Consider the following 22,238-nt stretch of genomic DNA (forward strand, 5'->3'; position numbering starts at 1 on the left):
ATGTCTCAAACGACTGAGAAATTGTGGCATCGTTAAAACTAGCTGTTCTTCTTGATTAGTGGTGTCACAGCCTGTTTATCTGTGTTTTAAAAGTAGTTTTTTTTAATGAAATTTTTTGTATTTATAGATTTTTTTGATGCGATAATGTTAGATAAATTTTAAAAAATAAAAAAAATATTGTTTTGATACATTTTCAAATAAAAAATAATCGTGATCACAATATCAAACACTATTAAAGCCTTTAAATTTGTATCATATCTTGAGTAGCTCCTAACAACCCAGCTGTTCTGTGCGATCATGCCTAATGCCTAGTTTTCTAGTTGGGAGACATTCATCAGAGCTCTAATTTAACCATGAAATGCAAAATTAACGTGATTAATTCAAAAAGATTATGAAATACAACAATTTGTCAACATTCAAGTTAAAAATTGGAGCATGTTTGAAACTAACAGTTGAAGAATGATTAGAGTTTCAAACATGTCAGCAGTTAAGACTGTTGACTAGTGAACCGAAGGATCAATGTGAACCTAATCAGTGTAAATAAGGGAGTGACTCGACGAGGTGTATTTATTCTATTCGAACAGTTTTGTGATTCATGCGTTGAAACCTGCAAATCTCATCAAAGAAGTCATCTGCACTGCTATGGCTGCTCCTCATCTGAAGAATCCTTATTGCCATTGACTTTATAACCTTCCCGTACTTCAAGAGCGACTCAAGGGTGCTTATCTTCTGCTCGGCATTCAACGGTGATCTGACTGTTACCACCACCTCCTCCAGACAAGGAATCACAAAACCAGACTGCACCTGCAAAGCCAAAAAACGCAGCTCCATTAACATGTGCAATCTTAAAGCTCCATTACAGCAGTACTGAAGCAAAAGCATAGACTTGTTCATTCATCGTGGATTTTCTAACTCACATTTTTCAAGCTGTTCTTTTGACAGAGAGCAGCGAACATTGCTCCATGGATATCGAATTTTTGAAGCTTGGGATGGCTATTAAAAAAATCAACGAAGTCAATCTCTGGAAAGGGTTGGAGGTTGTCAAAGTCCCCGGTAAATTCAACCTTCATGTACAGATGCTTCACCTCACTTGCCAACTGAAGCATTTTACTTATTGCATTCCAACACCATTGGACTCCCCTAATAGACAGGAACTCCAGGGCCGCGAGTTTTCCAAAATCTACCATATAAACTCTCCCTGAAACAGATTACAAGCAGGAGGTTTTGAAGGTGCAAAATAAGATTAGATAGCAACAGCATTTCCAAACTTCTTAACAAGTAGCTGAACTGAAAAATCAAAGTATTACCAGCATTATTTGAAATTGAAAGACTCCTCAGGCAAGCAGTCTCACGAACACTGATCCAACTACAGCCTTGAACCTCGAGGAATTCAATTTTAGGTGAAGTCAAGGTTAGTGAATAATTACCCACACCATAAAAGTCCAGCTTGCATTGCTCCAAGCTAGGCAACTCGATCAAAACTGACCTAACCCCTTCACACCCGAGTAGCAACAAGTTTTTCAAATTCAGGCATGCCTGAAGGGCGGCAGTTAACGCATGATCTTCCAATTTAGCGCCGACAATCTCAAGGCTTTGAAGTTTTGGAAAGGCATCCCACTTGGGAGAGTTCATCATTAGGACACCCCAAAGCTTTAAAGACTCCAAATTCTTTGCAGTGCTAATGCATTCCAGTTTTGACGGGCTCTCAATACAGTTCTGGTATTCAGCAAGATTGTCCATTCTAAGCTCAAGATGTTTGAGCGATGACCCCACAAGCAGCATCCATGAGGCAAGGCCTATGCTCGAGAAGGGGCTGTATACAACAAGCTCTTCTAATTTAACAACTGATGATAGCATCTTCCACACAATGGTATCAGGATGGTCGACGCCAGATTGGTTGTCAAAAGAGTTCCTGGGGAAGTAGAGGCTCTTGATGTAAGGCAAAGAGTCCTTCCATCGCTTCGATACGCAATTACAGACGGCAACATCCCTTGCATTGTTCATGAATGAGAAGATGTATTGAACAACTGCGTCCGGGAGAGATTCCATCCTGTGAGGACTTCAATCAAACATGTGTTAGGCAACCGATGATATTACTCAAAATTAATACAGAGCCATTGAGATTTCAAAAAGAAACAATATTCATTGATGCATGCACCCACTTCGCATTCGCTATTAAATTTAATAATTAAAGTATTATTATTCACTGATTCTAATATTCTAAAATTTTGAGCGGACAAAGACATCGTTTGATATTAAATAAATAAAGAACATCTCCGTTTCATTTCACTTGAATTCTTGGCTAATCCATTCAAAGCAGCCTGTTTCAGAAAAGAAAAACACTAGAATTCAACACAGATTAAACATAAAAATTTCTCATTTAGCCATATTTGCATATGCTCAAACGAAATGAATTTAATTAAAAAAAATAAAAAGAAAATGAAAATACACAAAAGGGAGCTCAAGAATTTCAAAACCCAGATAGGAATTAACATTTCAAGATGAATCCAGGTGAAACTTTGAACATTCATTAAAGATTTCAAATAATTATTATAAAAGGAACAGGAGAAGATTTAGGAGCTTGCTTACTTTGAGTGAGGGAATTTGAAAGAGAGGAAGATACAGAGAGAGATCTGTGTGAGCAGGGAGAGACTGACTGAGAAAGAGAGGGAGAGAGAGAAGAGGGCGCTTGTACATGAAAACTTTTTGGCATTTGAGGGTTTTTCAAATTTTGAAAACCTGTAGATGGTGGGGTGCTGCTCCCTCCTTCCCCTTTTTTTTTCCTTTTCTTTTCTTAACTATTATTTAGTGGTTCTATTAGTTATAATGCTTCAATTATTGAATTAATCTATGAATCATCAGATTATTTGTTACTATTAAATTAATATTTTGATTTTTTTTCCTTACATGGTGTTCAGCTATCAAGTTTAGTCACATTAACTGCGTAATTAAAAATATAATTAGAATAATTAAATTTTATTAAATCAATATATTTTCTGGTTCTACTAAAATTTTTAACCTACTTAAAATTTAAATTTTAAATTTCTTGGATCAACTTGACAAGTTAGGATTGATTCTACTAATACTGGATATAATTTTTTGAAAGTAACTAAGAAGATTAATGGGATTTTTATTTTTAAGAGATGTTTGAAAGTGTAGAAATAATTTATTTTTAAAATAATTTTGCTTGAAATATATTAAAATAATTTACTTTTAAAAAATTATTTTGAATATCAGCATAACAAAATAATACAAAAACATAAAAAAAATAATTCTAAACAAAAAAAAATCAAAATGGAGGCCTCTTATTCTACTATAATCAAGATCTTGGTCAGACTATATGAAATAAAATGTTAACAAATCTCTTAATCTTATATTTTGGATTAGATAGGAAAAATAGGTTTAAATTTGACAAGCAAAAGCTTACCAGTCATATATGCAAAAATAGGTTTTAAATTTTAGTCGAAGTCCGCGCAAGCTGGCCCGGACACCCACGTTAAACTATAAAAAAAAAAAAAAAAGATTAAAATAAAACAATTGCCCTTCTTGTTTTCAAAATTTTGAATTTTTTTGACCGTTATAGCTACACGCCATTGCATGATCCAAATCCTTTATGTTTCTAAGTTTTATTCATAGATCCTTGCTAATGATTTTTTGAAATCCAGACAGATAAAATGCTAAATGACAGACCCAAAATTGTAAATTTCTCCGTTGCCAATTTTTCATGGAGACATACCCTCTTTACCAATCAAAAGTTTTGGGATTTCACGTGTTAATGTTTCAGGCGAACATGTTAAAATTGGTTTGTCTCGAGTAATGGGTCGGAAGCATTATCTTGAATTAATATAAAATAATATTATTTGGTTTAATTATTATTTTTTTAAATCAAATCGGTTTTTAATTAGGTTATACTAGATTTGTTGCCCGCGCTTCGCCGCGGGGCGTGCTTCGCCGCGGTTGAGACATTAGTTCTATGTTTAAACAATAAACATATTTGAGTTGTCAAGGCTGTAATGCATTATTTTTTTTTTTAACATGTGCAAGGCTGTAATGCAAAACAATAAAGCAGTCGTATGAGTTGTTTCAAACCCTTCAAAGCAATTACATATTTGAATTGTCTTGTTCAATTAAGCACGTTAGTCTAGCATGGTATGGAGTTTCATGTTTCTTAATAAATATACATAGCAGCCATGAAAAAGTTGGTGAAGGCCACAACTGTATCAATAAAAAAATTTCTGAAGCGGTGGTGCAGCCTTTCTAGAGCTTCAGTTTTCCTGTAAAAAGGATGTGATGTTATTCATGGACATTAATGAGATGGGCAAAAATAAATGGAGTGAAGGATAAGGCTAATCCAGTATCAATAGTAATGGAACATGAAAAAAATGAAAGAAATCTTTGAATTAAAAAGGGCAAACCAAAAATAAACCACCTAGTTTGTTTTCTATTTTCAAGCAGTATAGCCCAAAGTGGTAAATATACATTCTTATGAATGATTAGGATCTTCATTGAAATTCTAATCCAAAAAGCTCAATGGTTGTTATGTGTTAGAAATCACAACCTAATAGGAGCATTCATACATGTTACCTACATGTCCTCTTCAAATTTCTGGACCAAAAAGTTCAATAGTTGTGCTGTGTTAGAAATTACAGGTTAATGGGAGCATGCAGACTTGTTTCCTACATGGCTTCAACATACGGGACCATTGTAACATGTTGGAAGTCCACCGTAAATGACTGTGATAGTGTTGATCATAGAAAGACCAACTATAAGAATCTTGGAAGCCCACCCCTGCAACAATGCACTCACCACCTTTGATTTAACAAAAAGATATAATACATAGCACTGCACTTGCCAAACTCTTTTTTACAACCTATTTTCCATCAATGACCACATCTTCTATGTGGTCCAGCGTTAATTGTTGATGGTGTTGTAAACACTCAGTGATTTTGTGTTAGGACTGCAACCTAACCAACCACCAAGTTCTGCCAGCCCCTATCCAAAGCTATAATATATCATGTAAATTATTTGTTTAATGGTGAAACAAAAAAAAAAGGCAAAAGTAGGAAGCCATCAAAATCTTGTAAAGTCCAAGAATTAATTGATCACATTCTCATTGCTGAATGAAAGAAAAAATCTGATTAACCACGTAATAAATTGCTAGTTACACATAAAGATGTACACCACTTACGAAGTTTTCTTTCTGATCAACTTGTGCAGATCCCTACAACTATATTGTTGGTCTAAAGATCCCTGCAAGAAAATGTTGAAAAAACATTAGATCCTTCTCTTCTCAATCAACAAAGATCTCTCTTTTTTTCACACGCATGCACGCACAAAACCCTCAACAACCCATAAAAATCCAATCTTTCCCTCTCACACTCTTCTTCAGCTAACAGTCGGTAGCAGCAATAGATCCCTCAAGCGATTTCAGTTATCAAATATTGCCATAACATGGGTTTTGTTCATTGGGATATAAAGCTAGAAAATAACCTCCTTGCAAACTCCGTGAGAAATAGGTCCATCCTGTTTAACAGAGGAATTCACGTTAACACATCCCAATTCAAGCAGCAGTTTCCTGAAGGCAGAAGTAAAGCCAAGAAAGATATATTATGCATAGTTAGAAAAAAAAGTAATAAGTCTCTTTGACATGCATATGGATTAGCTTTGATTTGGATCACTTGAATAATCACACCTCTCTGTCATTACATTTAGGCATATAACATCAAAGAAAGGCACAATTAATAGTCCAAGACAATAACTTTCCTGCAATGAGCTTGAGCTGTAACAGATTGATAGTAATGTAATAGACCACACACGCTATACATATAGTTCATTCTTTACTTTTGACACCAAGTTTTAAGACCACAAAATAAAGTCAATATTGTTGTCAACCGAATTCATGAAGTTATATGGACAAAATCATAAATAATTGCTGATCACGATACATGTGTTTACACAACTCCATGTAATATAACTTTCCAACCACTACTTTCATTTCTTCACCCCAACCCAATAGCTATGCTGCAAAAATCTTCAATCTGATTACTGGGTCTGACTGGGCAAACTGTTACTCATAAAAACCAAGTTAGGGACCGCAGATGGAATAACCAATTTAAGCTTGGATTGTTAAATATACATGGAAATAATCAAGATCAATGGTAAGCAATATAGAGATGTCAACAAATTGTGCACTTGCTTATTCAAAGATAAAGAAAATAGCATAACCTAACCAACAAATTTGATTATCAATTAATCACGCCCATCATCAAATTCAAATGAATTAGCATTCAACACGAACAAATAAAAGATGGAATTTGAAAAGGCAGGCCTAACCTTGATGACAAAAACGACAGATGACTTGGTCTTGCACATACAACGACGACAATCATCACAGATGAAACAAAGTCGAGCCATGCATGTGGAGCAAACTTCACGATGGCGGTAAACAACCCATTCTAGAACTTCTACATAATAATAAATAAATATGCAAGCACATATGGGAATTCAATTAAAATCATGAAAAATTCTTCATGTAGGAAGGAGTTTACAATAATTGAATATAAATAACAAAAAATAACAAAGAGATCAAATTTTTTTTTCGTGAATGGAGAGAGAGAGAGAGGCAGAGAGAGAGAGAGAAGCCTGGTGTGTGAGTGTTTGTTTTGTTTTTTTTTGTTTAAACGCAGAGACAAAGTGAATGGATGCTTATAGGGAGGAAGGAAAGAAGAATATTTTATGGCAAAGAAGCCATGTCTGTGAGAACGAAAAGGAAGTGAGATTGAGCAAATCAGTTTTGAGAGAGAGAGAGAGAATCGATTCTTTAACTTTAGCCTTTATGACTTTTGTTTTTTAGAGGGTAGGGTGACAGAGATAGAAAAAAAATAAAGAAGACAAAAGATGACAAATTGATCTGACAGATTGAAACTCAACTGAAATGCAGCTTGATTTAGGCAAGCCCGGTAACCAGTAATCTCCAGAGCTACAACAGTACACATATTGCTCAACAACAAAAATTAAAGTAAAATCCCCAACAAAACACAAAGAAACCCACCAGCTTTTTTAGTAATATACAAAACTAAATCTGATCAAGTGGACATCGCATTTAATGCACATAATAAGAACCCATACAATCTAGAAGAAATGGCTCCCAAAATCATGCCGGATTTTCTGGGTTGGTGCCCACGTTTTTGTTCTTTTTTTAGGCAAGTTCTCGGCTGGCTCTTGATTGATTCTAGATTCCTGTGCCATTTTGTAGTCCCAATCCCAACATCAATCTCATCCCCTGCAAACCTCACCTAACCATCCCAGCCCCGATAACTGTCCCATCCCCCACAAACCGCACCTATTGAATCCAAGAAACCACCAAAATCCAAGAAACCGCCAGCGAATAACACATAAAAATAATTGAAGAAATTGAACAAAACTTCTCGTGAAATTGAGCAAACTCGTTGTGAGAAACACTGTTTGAATCCACAGTGAATCCACTCAGAATCCACAGTGTTTTCCTGATCTCTTTTAGTTTTTTTTTAATAGGTTGTATTATCAAGTTATGCCGTGTCAATTTAAACCCGTTTGATGTTGTGATAATAATTGATTTTTAAAGTATTTTTTTTGTTAAAAAAAACATTGAAATAATAATTTATTTATTTTAAAAAAAATTATTATTAATATTAATATATTAAAATGATCTAAAAACACTTAAAAAAATTAATTTGAGGCAAAAACAAATCAATTTCTTACAAAAAATATTTTCCAACCATAAAACACAAATGAAGCCTTCCAACCCGATTTACTTTGAAGGCTCATTTTGTTTTTGTATTTTAAAAGTATTTTTAAAAAAAATAATTTTTTTTATTTTTTTTTGCTTTAAATTAATATATTTTTTTAATGTTTTTAGACTTTTTGATATGCTGATGTTCATACATTTTTAAATAAAAATATTTTAAAAAGCAATCATTATCATACTTTTAAATACCCTTAAAATCTAATCCGGTTAAGAACAGTATCAATGATTCACGAAGTTGATCCATCAAATTAAACCGTTCAATAACAATATTATTATTCAGGACACTGGATTTATTGCAGATCTATAATTAAGTTTACTCGAAAAAGGAGAAGAATTTGGTATGTTAAGGGCTTGGACAATGTCGTTCTTTGTCTTTCAAGTTTTGCTCCAAATCTTTCACACCAAGTTATCTAGCATATCCTGTGATTTATTAATAATCGCACGAATATTTTACGTGATTAATGGCATTCATCACTTTACCATGAAATTCATACTCATATTATATTAAGAGTTGTGACATGAATATTGGTTTTATTGACATCACTTTCATTATATTCTACCCATTTTTTTGTTAAATAAATCATGAATCGCATATATTTTCATACAAAATACCATGAAAAAACATTAAACTAATAAATCCCAGTAGCATTATAATAAAAACATCATTTACAATATGATAAAACTACTATATAAAAAATAAACTCTCAATTGTTTTATGATTTTTTTTTTATTTTAGTATATTTAAAAAAGATATGTGACTTGGAATGTGATCTTTGACAATTATAGAGTATAATCAATTAAATTGCAACATTACTAATTATAACGTTGGGAGTATTGTAAATACAAAAAAAGGCACTGTAATCATGAGATTCTGGCGATTTTGCTAAGCAAGAACATATATATATATGTTCTGAATAAAATACAAATCCAGTTTCCCTTTCAGCTCTTCATATTTGGTTTTTAATCTATTTTAAAGATTTTAATGGTATCCCACCAGAAAACTAGTTCTATCACCAGAGAAAATTAAAGCCACTGCACAAAAAGCATAATGCAAAGCATAGCCAATTTGCATTCAATTCAATTGAAAAAGGCCTTTCTTATTTACAGTCCGCCGGAGCTCCACAGCAAAATCAACAATTTAACCAAAGTTCTTCGGTTCTGTCTTTCTGTTGGTCAGATACCTGATTGGTGCCTTGTCTATGAAAACTCTTCGACCATCATGCGACTGGGGGCCGTACTGCCATGCAGGTCCAACAAACCAAGATGTGGCAACTCCACCAAGAAAGCCTCCCAGCTGAAATTTTCGACATCAAATGGAAAATAGTTGGTGGGCAATAATAAGAAATAAAAAATCAGAAATAATGCTATACTCACATGTCCCCAGTTATCGATGCCTTTTGTTAACAAACCGATCATCTGCATAAAGGATAATAGTTACCACGGTTTTGAATTAAAATGACTCAACACTGAAATGATTGATGGACCAAGAACAGGTGGTACATCTGAATTCACTTAAACATAAAAGTTTATATGAAACCAGAGAACTTTATTCAGTATTTTGAGATGTATAGAACGTGTTTCGAACTATATTGCTATGCAACTCCTCTGGTTTCTCAGGAACCTTGGATCACATACCATATTGAGGAATATCACTTTAGCTATGTTCTGTAGATCTTCTTTGCCACCTCCGATCATTCTTCTGTGTCTTATGACAAACACTGCGAGAGATCCAACCTAAATCGAACATACAGATACAGAATAGCAAGTTGTGAGGGACATAAATAGCTTGAAGGGACTGTAAATGGTGACATGATAGATTCAAGGATCTAAAGATTTGAGAGCTACAAGGCAGTAAATTCTTTTATTTAAGAAGGCAAGGTCTGCTGGGGATTTTTTTTTTCCTGTTTCTTTTCTTTTTTATATGCTTTTCCTTTTTCTTTCTTCATCGGGAGGAAGGATGGATAAAACAGGTCAAAATTGATATGAAGATGGTTTTGGATTTGATTTAAAATTCTCTCTAGCTGCAAACTTCCATGATATTCTACAAGCCTAGAACCATCAGTTAATGCTCCCACTTCAGAGTAAAGACTAGGCTTAACAGTGAGAAATATAATAATATCATATTGCTGGCCTGAATTTTCAAGATAGAAATGCAGGCACCAAGAAAAAGAAACGAAAATCTCATGTGCAATCATATTTTCTTCTCCTTCAAGTAGATCATGTAAAAAATTCAGTAGTTTTTTATAGGACAGAGTTCAGGATGACTTACTAATCCAAAGATGGCTCCTGAGGCACCGACTGCAGGTGCTCTGCAGAACCAGTAACTCATTGCCGAACCTGATTTTCATGAAAGAATTGAACATGGAAACTAGGGAGGAAGCATTTTCATTTATATTGCAGTGAGTTTATGAGCTGTTACTTGCAATTGCAGAGGTGAGGTAAACTGCAATAAATCTCCTTGGGCCACTAAGATTCTCAATGGTAGGACCAACAGAATTCAAAGAATAGCAATTAACCTGGAAAGTACAGATTTCTTTTCAGATAGATAAAGAAAAATCAGCAACAGCACATGAGATGCAAAGGAGTAAGATGTAGAATTGACCATGAGGTGCCCAATATTTGCATGCAGAACGGAAGAAGTGGCAAGCCTCCAGAACTGTCCCTTGTCAATTAGACTGTTAACCTGTGTGAATTATAAATTATCTCACAGGTAAAGAGCCCGTGTAGAAGAAGTTTCAATGCCAAATTAGCACTCCTAATTGTCTAACCTTAGCACCCCAGAACAACAGCTTTCCTCGGGTAGCAATTTGAGCCAAATAAACTCTGCACACATGACATAACTAGTAAAATTAGAGGAAAAGGAGCACAAAAATAAATGCTAAATAGCTGTTGCTTGATCAATAAAGAAAATTAAAATATGTAATTTGTCCATATTGTTATAATACTTGCAAGATATTGATAGCGAGAAGAATATTAGTCCATTGTCTTCCATTAAATGAACTTCTCCCGGATGTCTCCAAGTTTGGTGATCCCTCATTTCTAAACCCCTTTCTAGTCCCTCCTCCATTGAAGAAACACAAGCAAGATGAACATGTGGATGCAAAGACATCATTTGAAAATTGAAGAACGTCAATTCCCTGCAACTGGGAGGCTTTTTCATGCCACACATCCTTCAATCTAGGAACATGATAGAGATGAGAGATATTCTGTTCAAAACGAGAAATCAAATGGCATTAATAACTTTTGGAAACGACAAGACCGCTATGTTTTGCATACCAGTTCACAAACAAGCGAGTACCCAAAAATGTTCAACAGTAATATTTTTGTTGCAGCTTAGGAAACCTGTGATTTCACAGCACTTGTATAGCTTCGACCAAATAAAAGAAAAACAAAATGGAAGACGTAGTCTTGAACCATATTCAATTGACCAAAATCAAAAGCGAAAGTTACAATCTCTCAGGCAAGGCAACAATCACCCAGAGAGGCATGGTGATGAATGTTATGTGTAGTAGTGTAGGACGAGCATGGATCATATCTTTTTCTACCAAGAAGAATCTGTCTATATCAACATAAAACAGCTTTCCAATCATTCACAGAACAATAAGTGCTTCAAAAAGTTAACCCCAAATTCACTAAGTACAAGTTGTACAAGAATTTGCCAGGAAGAATAACATTTCACTAGACACCAATCAAAGTCTAAACCACAAATAACAGATGCAAGAATGCATAAAAGAGATAGAAGGAAGGGGGCATGGTGGGGGTACCTTGAAGGAGGAGTGCACAAGGAAGCCAAAGCGGAGAGAAGCGACGGTTGTAATGAGATTCAAGGGTTGTATCGGGACCCGCCACAACGGCGGCGGAGAAGCTGATAGTGATGACCCCATCATTCCCTATGTCTTTCCCGATTGCCTCCTTCGCTGCTTCTTGCTCTTGGAGAAAACCACATGTTCTGTTCTCTGGCCAGTGGACTAGTCTGGGGTTGATCCAACTGGATCACGTTACTTAGGCAGTGTTTGGTTTGCCTTTTAGGATAAAAGATACCAGATGAAAATACACCCAAAGGAGGATGATTAGTTAAAAAATATCTGACTCTAAACAAACAATCTCTAGTTTGCATGTGTGCTCCACATTGCGGGATCAATTTTTTTTTTTAATATAAAAAATATTTTCAAATGTAAATTTTTTTTTTGATATTTTGATTAAATTAAAAAATTATTTATTTTAAAAAATTATAAAAATAAAATTTTTTATTAATATAACTCTTGTTTATTTTTACTAACACAATGCTTTTAACTAGAAACATTAATTCTTATTAAAAAAAAGATTATTACTATTAAAGCAAATTAAAAAAAAATTATATCAAAATAGTATGTTAATATTTTTTTATGATTTAAAGCTAGAAAATCATAAATATAATAAAATCATGTTTCAAATCTATTTAAATAAATAATCTCAATTCAATTTTTATAAACAATTTATTATTAGTATAATTATTTTAAGATAAAAAACATAGTAATTGAATGAAATATTAAAATTCAAATAAAAATTTATAATAATACTTAAAGAACTATATCAAAGTTGAAGACTAAATAAATCCAATAAAAAAATAATCTTAAAGTGTAAAAAAAAAAAAAAAAAAGAGGCAAAAAAAAAAAAGAGAGAAAAAAGCCAAGCTCAACAATTAGCTCATTCGAGCATAGTAAACCAAGCCTCTGTGCATAGCTTTAATTTTATTTATTTTTTAAAAAATTATATTTAATATCCTATGTTTATTATTAATTACACTTCACTTTTATAGTTTAAAAAATTACACTATCTTTAGGTAAATAAAACTTTTTCAATTTGATGAGTTGTTCATCATATCCTCATACAAATTACAACTAATAACCCATAAAACAACATAATTTATTTTTATCTTATGAACTGGATTTATCATTCTCTCTTTCATTCTTGTATCGAATCCATTATTTCACCTCCTCCATAAAAAAAATTCTTAATGATTTCATCAGTGTAAATTATCAAAACCCTAAAAACAAGATTGCTTCGACAAAAGAGAGCAATAACAGGTAATTTTTTAAAAAAATTGCCTTGACAACTATGAAAACTTTAATAATTAATTTCACTAGTTGATAAGAAAAAAAGAGGGAAAAGATTAATCAACTATGATACTTTAGATTTTATATATGTTAGCATATAACTTGAACATTTTTTAGTGTTTTTTTTCTTCTAATGGAAAAATATGATAACTTTGTTGAAAGCAAGTGGGTAGCTTTATATATTTGTGCATCTATACTATTTTTAGCCACTCAATATTTTTTAGGGTTATTTATTTTCGGTTCGGTTCAATTTTTATAAAAAAAGTAATCAAACTATATTTAAAAAAAAAACCGAAACTCAATCGAAACTGATTCAAACTGATCGGTTTCAGTTCGGTTTGGTTTTAAGACAAAAACCAGTTCAAACCAGTTCGACTCGGTTTTTTTTCGATTTGAGTTAGGTTCGATTTTGGGCTTATAAAACCAAACCGGATGATTTTTTTAAAATTTTAATCGGTTTTTTTTACTGTTTGGTTTTTTCAATTAGTTTTTTTTTTTGTTTTCTTGGTTCAATCAATTTTTTGGTTTTTTTTCTCACACCTAATATTTCCAATTTATTTCTCTAACATATCCTATGAAACACTTTAAAAAGCATTTAAAATTGAATAAAATCATGTCTTCTTGATATATAAAACTTGAACTTTATTCTCAAGTTTTTAAACACAAAACTTCAATTTTATACATCTCTCGAGCCCCTTAATGAAATTCTATAATCTTTGTGGCTATGAATTTTAAGCTATAACAAATCACAAAAGGAATATTTTGTTTATGATAAAGATTTATGTACTAAGTATTGTTTGGGTTGTAAATCAATGGTGGCAATACTTGTGCCCAAAACTTGGTTTGAGAGATATCTGCAAACATGACGCCTATATAAACAATGTATGGTAGAGAGTGATATTTTCAAGCATCTTGCTATGTTTGTTATTTATTTTTTTTAATTTTATATGCTGTGATTGGTTTTGAAAGTATTTTTTATTTAGAAATGCATCAAAATGATATTTTTTTATTTTTTTAAAAATTAATTTTGATATTAGCGCATCAAAAATAATTTAAAAATACTAAAAAAATATTAATTTGAAGTAAAGAAAAAAATAAATAAAAATTTAATTTTTTTTCAAAAGTGTTTTTAAAACACAAAAATAAATAGAATTTAATTTCAATAAATCAAACATACAAAGTGAATAAATGGTGTAGTTCATGATTATTAAATTTTGTTAGTCAAATCATAATTAAGTTTAGGTTTTAATTTAAATTTAAAAAAAATAACATTAATTTAATAAAACTATGTTGATTGACGTATAATTTTATTTATTTGGTCAAATCTAATTAGATTAATATCAAGTAAAAAATATAAATAAAGTTTTAATAAATAATAATTTCTCTGAGTTAATAATTAATTCTTAAATTAATAATTTAATAACTTAAATCTATTTTTAAGTTGGATCTAAATGTTTGCAAATAAATAACAAGCATTAGCTTATCACATCTTATAATGAGAAACTCACATTTAATCTTAAAAAAATAATTTTAACCAACTTATCAATAGATTTGAGAGTGAGTTTTTTGTTGTTACTTAGATATATTTTAAAAATATATTTATCTTGAAAAAAATAATTTTTAATGATTTTTAATTTACTGATATAAAAAATAAATAAATTCTAAAAAAAATATTTTAATATATTTTTAAATAAAAAAATATTTTTTTAAAGATGTCATGTAATAGAGTAATAAATTCACCAGGCTTATCCCTTCTTGTGCAATGATAACAATAAAATGACAAACCTCAAAAGAAGTCCTTCAACTATGAACCTCCTCTCGATTGAGTCTCTAAACTATCATTCAATTCATTTGGGTCCCTAAATGTTTTTGAAGGGGTCTGATAGTCGACTGGCTGGCTAATCCAATCCATCCACCCACCCATCCTCCCTTCTCTCTTTCTTTCCTTCGTCTCCGTCGAGAAAAGAAACCAAACCCGTCCACCACCACCACCTCCTCCTAAACTAACCAAACCAAACCCTAAAAGAACAAGAACTGTCTATCATCCAAACAAGGAATAAAAAAAAGTAAGAAGAGCAATGCCTCACTTTGTGTTACAAACAGCACAAATCCCTACTCCCACCACCAAAACAACCTTGTCGTTAAAACCCACCTTTCCGATTCCTCAGTTATGTCACCTGCGGAGGAGGGTTCGTAGTAATCGTAATCTTGACTTAAAGTGTTCTTCTTCTTCTTCTTCTTCTTGTCCGATGATTGATGGTGTCGGAGATTCCGTGGCTGCGTTGGAGAGATGCTTTTCAGCCCCGCCTGCCCCCGTCGTGGGAGACTTTGGTCCGGTTATGAAGGGAAAATTCGGTTCCTTAGGTGCTGTTACTTTGGAGAAAGGCAAACTTGATATGTCCCAGAAACAATCCCAGTCCACTCCTGAGGTATATTGTTCTTTCCCTAGCGGAAACTAGCCCTTCTTAAGCACGTTGGACCTTTTGAAATGTAGGGGCAAGAATAGCTGTTAGCAAGAATGCCATGAACTATTGATTTAGTGCTATACATGATGTAACTCGAGCGAGGGAGGATGGGAGAGTAGGGGGAAAATAAGGGGGAAAATCTTATACTAGAAATTTGAAATTTTGTTGGAAGTTATAGCTATATTCAAAGGCTAAGGCTATTGTTTTGTAGAGAGGAAGTGTTAGTGAATGACAGTACATTATAGAAAATATTCTAGGAGTATTAGATGGGTTCAAAAACATCTTACAGTGTTGTTATTCTAGTGTCTTTATTTAATCCCATGCCTTTATTTTTTCTTTCTAAAATACAGAGGACTGTTTTGAATCTTTATAAATGTGATAAATCTTTAAGATCCTCTGTGCTTCTTCCTCTGAAGTTTCACTGGACGTGATTCTGTATAGCACTGAATCTCACCATACAGACGGTACATTTTCAGTGGTATATTAAGGGAGAGTTCTTTGGAGTTTAGACAATGCGTGAAGGTAAATGAAATGAAAAATAGAAAAGAAAAGAAGCATTGTCCTGCTAGTAGTGCCTCTAGCTGTTGACTGGGCTGTATTTTGTGGTTTCAAGATTATTTGAGTAACCAATGAACAAAGGGATGGGCTTGGTATTCACAGTATTTTCTTATGAGGTAACGAGGGTCAAAGGTTGTCTGACTGTTGTTTTAGAAATACGAAACTAGATCAACCAGTTAAGAGAGATATGTTTGAGTTTCTGGTAATGCTAATTACAATTGTTACGTTGAATCTCTGATTGCTGAAATTATGAAATTTAAAAGATTTAATGACAAAAGACACGTTATTTTTAATTACTGAGATGATGCATGATCAGGCTCACAACAACATTAGATCCTTTTTTTATAAAGCTAACGTCAGAACATGTACTGTTAATATGGTCCATGGCACAATCACGCATAATCCCCTTCACTTGGTGGACTTGACAAACCTTAGTACAACAGAACCATCATGCAGCCCTCAGTAAATTTATTTCCACTTGCTTTCCGTACCTGCGTGACTGTTTTGCTTTTAGCAGTGAAGTGCCTGTAATGGTTTCTAAATTTATAAGAAATTTTGTTGATTTTCCTTTTAAACTAATAGCACATGCTGAGAAATTCAGATTGACCATGTTTTATTCGTTATGCCAAGAGCACAATGGCAAAACTTGTACTTGTACATGCTTTTTATTTAATGACTTATCATTTTGGATTTGCAATCTTTGTCCTACAACATGTAGAAAAAAAATTAAGCTTACTTTCTTCCTTGAATTGCATCACTCACCTCTCATTAATTATCCATGTGCCGGTCAAATTGGGTTTGGATTTGCCTTCTAAGAATATTCATCAGCCAAGCTTTGAAGGGTCTATGACAAGGTCCTTAAATTTTTTGAAAATTTCAGGTTGCTCTTGGGGGAGGCGGTGGAGACATTGGAAAGCATATCAGTCATGGTGGTGGTGATGGAGGTGATGATGATGGTGATGATGATGATTACTTTGATGACTTCGACGATGGTGATGAGGGTGATGAGGGAGGATTATTTAGGAGAAGGATATTTCTTGAAGAGGTTGGAATGCTGTCAAAGAGACTACTTATTAACACATCTTTCATGATGATGCAAATATTTTCTGTGCAAATGCTTTGACGTGACCTTAATTTCCATTTTTTTCTATTGGCAGCTTTACGATCGAAAATTTGTTGATGCAGTGTTGAATGAGTGGCACAAAACAATGATGGATTTGCCTGCCGGGTTCCGACAAGCTTATGAAATGGTGTAGTACCCTGTCTTATTATTTTCTTTTGACTTGCTTTGTGGCTAAGTACTTACTGTAGTATTGCTTCCAGGGTTTGGTCAGCTCAGCTCAAATGGTAAAATTCCTAGCAATAAATGCCAGACCAACAACTACTAGGTTTATATCCAGAGCACTTCCGCAAGCAATTTCTAGGGCATTTATTGGCAGGTAACTTGGATATGGTGCTCACCTGACCTTGTTTTCACCATTGCTAACAGTACAACTTAGTTTATAAATCTTTTTGGTGCTTCAAGTTCTTCCTTTTCATTTGATCAATGGGGAGATGGGGGCAGTAGTACTACACTTTTCAGTCACTTGGCTGGCTGCAAATTCTGCACATCTGATATTAAAAATTTGTTGTAAACAATAAATTTTGCGTTCCTGTATATTTATCTCACCCAATCAGGCTGCTTCATACTGTTGGTTTGTTTCATAATCTAAGTTTGCAGATTCTGCTGTTCAATTTGCTAGGCACTCGTTTCTGTTCTATCTTAAGATATATTATTCCTTTACCCAATATATTAGAAGTTTGGTACAGAGCCATGTGTTGATAAGCTTAGACTTTTTCTTGTAAATGATGTCATACTATACATCCTTCATGAGGCTGCAACTTTGTATTCTATTGGATAGAGAACATTTCTTGAAAACTTAAAGCTCTGCAAAGCTGGTGCAGTCTTGCCATAGTATAGGAGTGTCAAGCATGGGTGGATTAACATTCTATCTTAACTGTTGATGCCAAAATAAATTTTGCATCAATCTTTTTTCTGCTTTTCTTATTCGTCGCACCATTTGATACTTTGTGTGTGTGAATATAGCATGACTCTCTCAATATATTACCTTCCATATGTATATCAGATCACCCTTTGAACATGTGGTTGGGAAGATAGCCATCATGCTTTCTGATTTTTAAAGATTTGATTTTCTGTTTTACAGGATGATTGCAGACCCTGCCTTTTTATACAGGCTTCTTTTGGAGCAGGCTGCTACAATTGGTTGCTCTGTTTGGTGGGAGTTGAAAAATCGCAAGGATAGGTATTTGTTTCTTACTCTAATATTGGAATTCAAAGATCAGCTATGTTTGTCATCTGGTATTGAATTGATAAATATTTTCTTTATTCTGATTACAGGATAAAACAAGAATGGGATCTGGCTCTTATAAATGTGCTAACAGTAACAGCATGCAATGCCCTTGTTGTTTGGTCGCTTGCTCCTTGTCGTTCTTATGGAAACACATTCCAGTTTGATTTGCAAAATACATTGCAGAAGCTTCCAAACAATATATTTGAAAAGAGTTACCCTCTTAGAGAATTTGACTTGCAAAAGAGAATCCACTCGTTCTTCTATAAGGCTGCAGAGTTATGTATGGTTGGATTAACTGCTGGGACAATGCAAGGTTCCTTGACAAATCTTTTGGCCCGTAAAAAGGATAGGTAAACAATGCCTCAAAACTTTAGCCTTTCCTTTTTAATATAAAGAATAGAAAAAGAACTGACTCTTAGCGGCTAAACTGACTCTTATCTGTAAATCAGTTTAATTACAACGACTCTGGGCTTTCTTTTTTCTTGTTTGGCAGGTTATCTGTGACAATCCCACCCGTGAGTACCTATGCTCTTGGTTATGGTGCTTTCCTTGGACTTTATGCAAACCTGAGATACCAGCTATTATGTGGAATTGATAGAGCAGTGGTAAATCATTTTGATGTCATTGGAGTGGCATTGGTTTTCAGCACAGCTTTGAGGTTTGCTTCTTCCTGCTTAAAAAAGCCATGATTTTTTCATACCTTTCTACATGATTCTTGAGATTTATTGCTATATATTTTCTATGCTTTTGAAATAGTATTGATAGCACATATGCTTCGTTTTCTGACGATCTTTGACTCATTTCTTAATTTAGGGTTGAAATATTGGCAAATTAATATACATAATTGTCTCAGGTCTCTTGGTCATCTTAATGCTAACATAAAGGTAATCAATGTTATGCAGAAACCTCTTACAGCAAACTAAATGGGGAAAGAAAGTAAGAAAGAAAGAAAAGGATAGAATTTGTGGAATGAGAAAATTTTTTTTGAAGTGTTGACCCTTAGGCTCTAAGCATTGAAGTTTCTCTTATCTTTTGTTAAGATCATTTTCACAATCATCAGGATTCCCTTGGCTGCGTGCTTCTTTCTGTCTGGAACCAAGTTTTAATTACAACATATTTCTTGATCTCCAACTATATGCATTATGTTTTTCTGTCAATCAGAGATTTGCTGTGATTTTTATCTGACCACACCATGCTAACTCACTCGGTTCCAATCTAACCAACCTTAAATAAAACATGTGAAATCGTTCAGTTGCTGATATTTTCTTTTGTTTTGCATCCACCGCAGGATTTTAAATGCCCAAGTAGGAGAGACATCAAGGCTAGCTTGGCTAGGGTTAGAGCCAGATCCTTTGGTCCAGTCAGATGACCTTTTGAAGGCTTACAACAGGTCGTCTTCAGGGGATGCTACCGAGTCATCTTCTAAATGGTTTATCTCGAAGAAAGCTCTAGTTTCCGGGCTCGGGCTCCTTGGCATAAAACAAGGCAATGCTGATTCCATTAACGGGGAATCACCAGCACCAAAGGTCCGTAGAAAGAGGGTTGTTCGGAAGAAGGTGTCTGCAAGTGAAACCTAAAGCAGTTTGATTGAATTACTGTTGCCTTCCAATTTTGCTCCCTTCAGGCAGTAGAAACTCTGGCATGGTTTTGGCCGTAAAAAAGAAGCCAATAGAAGCTTCACCATGATTCCCATATGCTACTGCAGAGAGACAGAGAGGTGTTTCCAAATAACACCAGCGTAAGAACCTTTGCGAGGATTCATTTTTAGGGGGAAAGGATGTGTTATAGATTCCTGTACTCATTGTTTTGTTTTTGATGGCGCAGCTTACACTTGTAACACAGCATACCAAGCTGTGTAGGTCTGCACTGGTGATTTCAATAAATTTTAAGTTTGATTTTGAGCATTTTCTTTTAGCAGTCTTATAGTATCTCTAAAATATAGTTTCAGTTTGATCATTGCTGTTCTTGCATTCACAGTTTTAGAGTTGGTTTGGAAATGTACGTAAACTCGTGTTTTTAAAAAATTAATTTTTTTTATTAAAAAATAATATTTTATATTTTTGGATTGTTTTGATTTGTTGGTTTCAAAAATAATTTTTAAAAAGTAAAAAAATATCATTGTAATGTATTTTGATATAAAAAATAATTTGAAAAACAATCATAATCATATTTCTAAATAAGCTGGAGTATAGTTGTGGTTGTTTTTCAAAGTATTTTTTTATACTGAAATGCATTAAAATGATTTTTTTTTAATTTTTTTTATTTTTAAAAATTATTTTTAAAATTAGCGTATTAAAACAATTCAAAACTTAAAAAAATTTTAAATTTTAATAAAATAAATAAAATATAATTTTTAAAAAAATATAATTTACACTGCATTTTCAAATAATATCTTAATGATTGAATTGAATTAAATCTAATATTATTTTGAATTTAGATTAGATTTTTAACTGAATTAAATCAAACACTATTTCATTCAAGTTTTAAATTAAATTAGATTTTCTATCGAGATTTAAGCTTGATATAAACCTATAAATTAAAAAAAAAATAATGTATGGCAATTTTTTTTTAAATACAGGTGGTTAATTTATTATTAATAATAATAATATCTCCATCAAAACAGGAGGCTAGCCTGCCTGTCAACATCTAAAAGATAAGCCTTCGTCCGCAACCATTACGCACCTTCCACTTCCACAAACCTAGACTCTTCCCATTCCCATCTCAGTCGCCCACCCACACCACTGCAGGCGGCGCGTGAGCATCCTCAATATGAACCCAATACTCTCTACCCTTCAGTACTGGCTAGTGAACCACCCAAAAATCCTGCACTTTTCCTGGACCCCAGGCCAAACCTTTGGCTCCTCCTACCAGTTCCTCGCCCTCACAGTTGCCGCCTACCTCTTCCTCACATTCCTTCTCTCCCGAATCCCTCTCCCTTCTTCCCTCCGAAGACCCCACATCCTCAAACCAATCACAGCCCTCCACAGCTTCGTCCTCTTCCTTCTCTCCTTCATCATGGCCCTTGGCTGCACCCTCTCCACCATCTCCCCCACCGCCCGCCCACACTTCCACCACATCATTTGCTTCCCTCCCCACACCCCTCAATCCGGGCCTCTCTTTTTCTGGGCCTACATATTCTACCTCTCCAAGATTCTTGAATTTGTCGACACCCTTCTGATCATCTTGAGCAATTCGATCCAACGCCTCACATTCCTCCACGTCTACCACCACGCAACGGTGGTGGTCATGTGCTACTTGTGGCTGATGACTTCACAGTCATTGTTTCCAGTGGCCTTAATCACCAATTCTTTGGTACATGTGGTCATGTACTACTACTACCTGTGGAGTGCAATGGGCGTGAGGCCAAAGTGGAAAAGACTGGTCACTGATTGCCAGATTGTGCAGTTTGTTTTTAGCTTTGCCATATCGGGCTTGATGCTGTACTACCATTTTACAGGATCAGGTTGCTCTGGAATCTGGGGTTGGTGCTTCAATGCTGTTTTCAATGCTTCACTCTTGGCTCTTTTTCTTGATTTTCATGGTAGGAGCTATGCCAACAAAAAGGCAGCTGCTCATAAAGATAAAGGGCTATGATTTGCTTATTAATCATACATGATTGCCTTTGCTTTTGCTTTTAATTTGAATCCTTTGCTATTCCTTAACATTGTGAGCTTCCCTTTTGTTAATGTTTTTGGGTTATACGAGGATGATGCTGATGAGTATTGATTTTTAATAATGGAAATCCCTCCTAATACTTCTATGATTATCAAGTTGAGAATTAGGAGGTTGAATGTGAGAAATCCTACTATGTTTAAGTTATAACTAACTATACAGGATAGAAACATTGGGGAGGGAATTAAAAAAATAGTAATTCTTTGAGAAAGAGATATGTTTCTGTCATTTTTCAAAGATTCGGATGAGACATTTTCTTTAATCTTGTATGTTTATCTCTTAAGCATCATGAGTTTCTGGGTTAAATGCT

General features: G+C 33.9%; 4 protein-coding genes across 5 annotated transcripts; 2 read left to right on the plus strand and 2 right to left on the minus strand.

Moving 5' to 3' along the window:
• Positions 1-341: 341 nt before the first annotated feature.
• On the minus strand, positions 342-2,789 carry LOC118046087 (F-box protein At1g10780). 2 transcript variants are annotated; one of them, XM_035054850.2, is made up of 4 exons: positions 2,590-2,789; positions 1,308-2,059; positions 918-1,198; positions 342-804 (listed from the first exon to the last, which is right to left on the minus strand). In XM_035054850.2, exons 2-4 carry the CDS (start codon positions 2,047-2,049, stop codon positions 568-570), a joined length of 1,260 nt encoding a protein of 419 aa, XP_034910741.1. In that variant the 5' UTR covers positions 2,050-2,059; positions 2,590-2,789; the 3' UTR covers positions 342-567. The 2 variants fall into 2 exon arrangements, with proteins under 2 accessions (XP_034910741.1, XP_034910740.1); XM_035054849.2 differs by having other exon boundaries at positions 1,308-2,321.
• Positions 2,790-8,832: 6,043 nt separating this feature from the next.
• On the minus strand, positions 8,833-11,791 carry LOC118046084 (RHOMBOID-like protein 10, chloroplastic). Its single transcript, XM_035054845.2, has 9 exons — positions 11,551-11,791; positions 10,736-10,992; positions 10,555-10,609; positions 10,389-10,469; positions 10,206-10,302; positions 10,056-10,123; positions 9,422-9,520; positions 9,161-9,202; positions 8,833-9,080 (listed from the first exon to the last, which is right to left on the minus strand). The coding sequence occupies exons 1-9, from the start codon at positions 11,671-11,673 to the stop codon at positions 8,925-8,927; spliced, it is 978 nt and encodes a 325-aa protein (XP_034910736.1). The 5' UTR covers positions 11,674-11,791; the 3' UTR covers positions 8,833-8,924.
• Positions 11,792-14,770: 2,979 nt separating this feature from the next.
• LOC118046078 (protein RETICULATA-RELATED 1, chloroplastic) lies at positions 14,771-20,160 on the plus strand. Its single transcript, XM_035054840.2, has 8 exons — positions 14,771-15,311; positions 16,786-16,950; positions 17,063-17,155; positions 17,229-17,344; positions 18,110-18,208; positions 18,304-18,606; positions 18,750-18,914; positions 19,545-20,160. The coding sequence occupies exons 1-8, from the start codon at positions 14,961-14,963 to the stop codon at positions 19,831-19,833; spliced, it is 1,581 nt and encodes a 526-aa protein (XP_034910731.1). The 5' UTR covers positions 14,771-14,960; the 3' UTR covers positions 19,834-20,160.
• A 722-nt stretch (positions 20,161-20,882) lies between these two features.
• LOC118046107 (fatty acid elongase 3-like) lies at positions 20,883-21,916 on the plus strand. The gene has a single exon (XM_035054875.2). The coding sequence runs from the start codon at positions 21,026-21,028 to the stop codon at positions 21,848-21,850; it is 825 nt and encodes a 274-aa protein (XP_034910766.1). The 5' UTR covers positions 20,883-21,025; the 3' UTR covers positions 21,851-21,916.
• The last annotated feature ends 322 nt before the right edge of the window (positions 21,917-22,238 follow it).

This window comes from Populus alba, chromosome 3, assembly GCF_005239225.2.
Source record: "Populus alba chromosome 3, ASM523922v2, whole genome shotgun sequence".
Taxonomy (NCBI): domain Eukaryota; kingdom Viridiplantae; phylum Streptophyta; class Magnoliopsida; order Malpighiales; family Salicaceae; genus Populus; species Populus alba.

What these genes read in the sequence shown, in the direction of transcription:
- LOC118046084 (XM_035054845.2), bottom strand. Translation starts at nt 11,673, where the DNA reads ATGATGGGGTCATCACTATCAGCTTCTCCGCCGCCGTTGTGGCGGGTC. An exon ending in TTGTGCACTCCTCCTTCAAG is followed by an intron (nt 10,993 to 11,550) that starts GTACCCCCACCA and finishes CGTTTTGAACAG; the next exon opens with AATATCTCTCATCTCTATCA. An exon ending in CTTCTCGCTATCAATATCTT is followed by an intron (nt 10,610 to 10,735) that starts GCAAGTATTATA and finishes TCATGTGTGCAG; the next exon opens with AGTTTATTTGGCTCAAATTG.
- LOC118046107 (XM_035054875.2), top strand. Translation starts at nt 21,026, where the DNA reads ATGAACCCAATACTCTCTACCCTTCAGTACTGGCTAGTGAACCACCCA.
- LOC118046087 (XM_035054850.2), bottom strand. Translation starts at nt 2,049, where the DNA reads ATGGAATCTCTCCCGGACGCAGTTGTTCAATACATCTTCTCATTCATG. An exon ending in TTCAATTTCAAATAATGCTG is followed by an intron (nt 1,199 to 1,307) that starts GTAATACTTTGA and finishes AATCTGTTTCAG; the next exon opens with GGAGAGTTTATATGGTAGAT. An exon ending in AAAAGAACAGCTTGAAAAAT is followed by an intron (nt 805 to 917) that starts GTGAGTTAGAAA and finishes TTGGCTTTGCAG; the next exon opens with GTGCAGTCTGGTTTTGTGAT.
- LOC118046078 (XM_035054840.2), top strand. Translation starts at nt 14,961, where the DNA reads ATGCCTCACTTTGTGTTACAAACAGCACAAATCCCTACTCCCACCACC. An exon ending in TCCGACAAGCTTATGAAATG is followed by an intron (nt 17,156 to 17,228) that starts GTGTAGTACCCT and finishes TATTGCTTCCAG; the next exon opens with GGTTTGGTCAGCTCAGCTCA. An exon ending in GTTTTCAGCACAGCTTTGAG is followed by an intron (nt 18,915 to 19,544) that starts GTTTGCTTCTTC and finishes CATCCACCGCAG; the next exon opens with GATTTTAAATGCCCAAGTAG.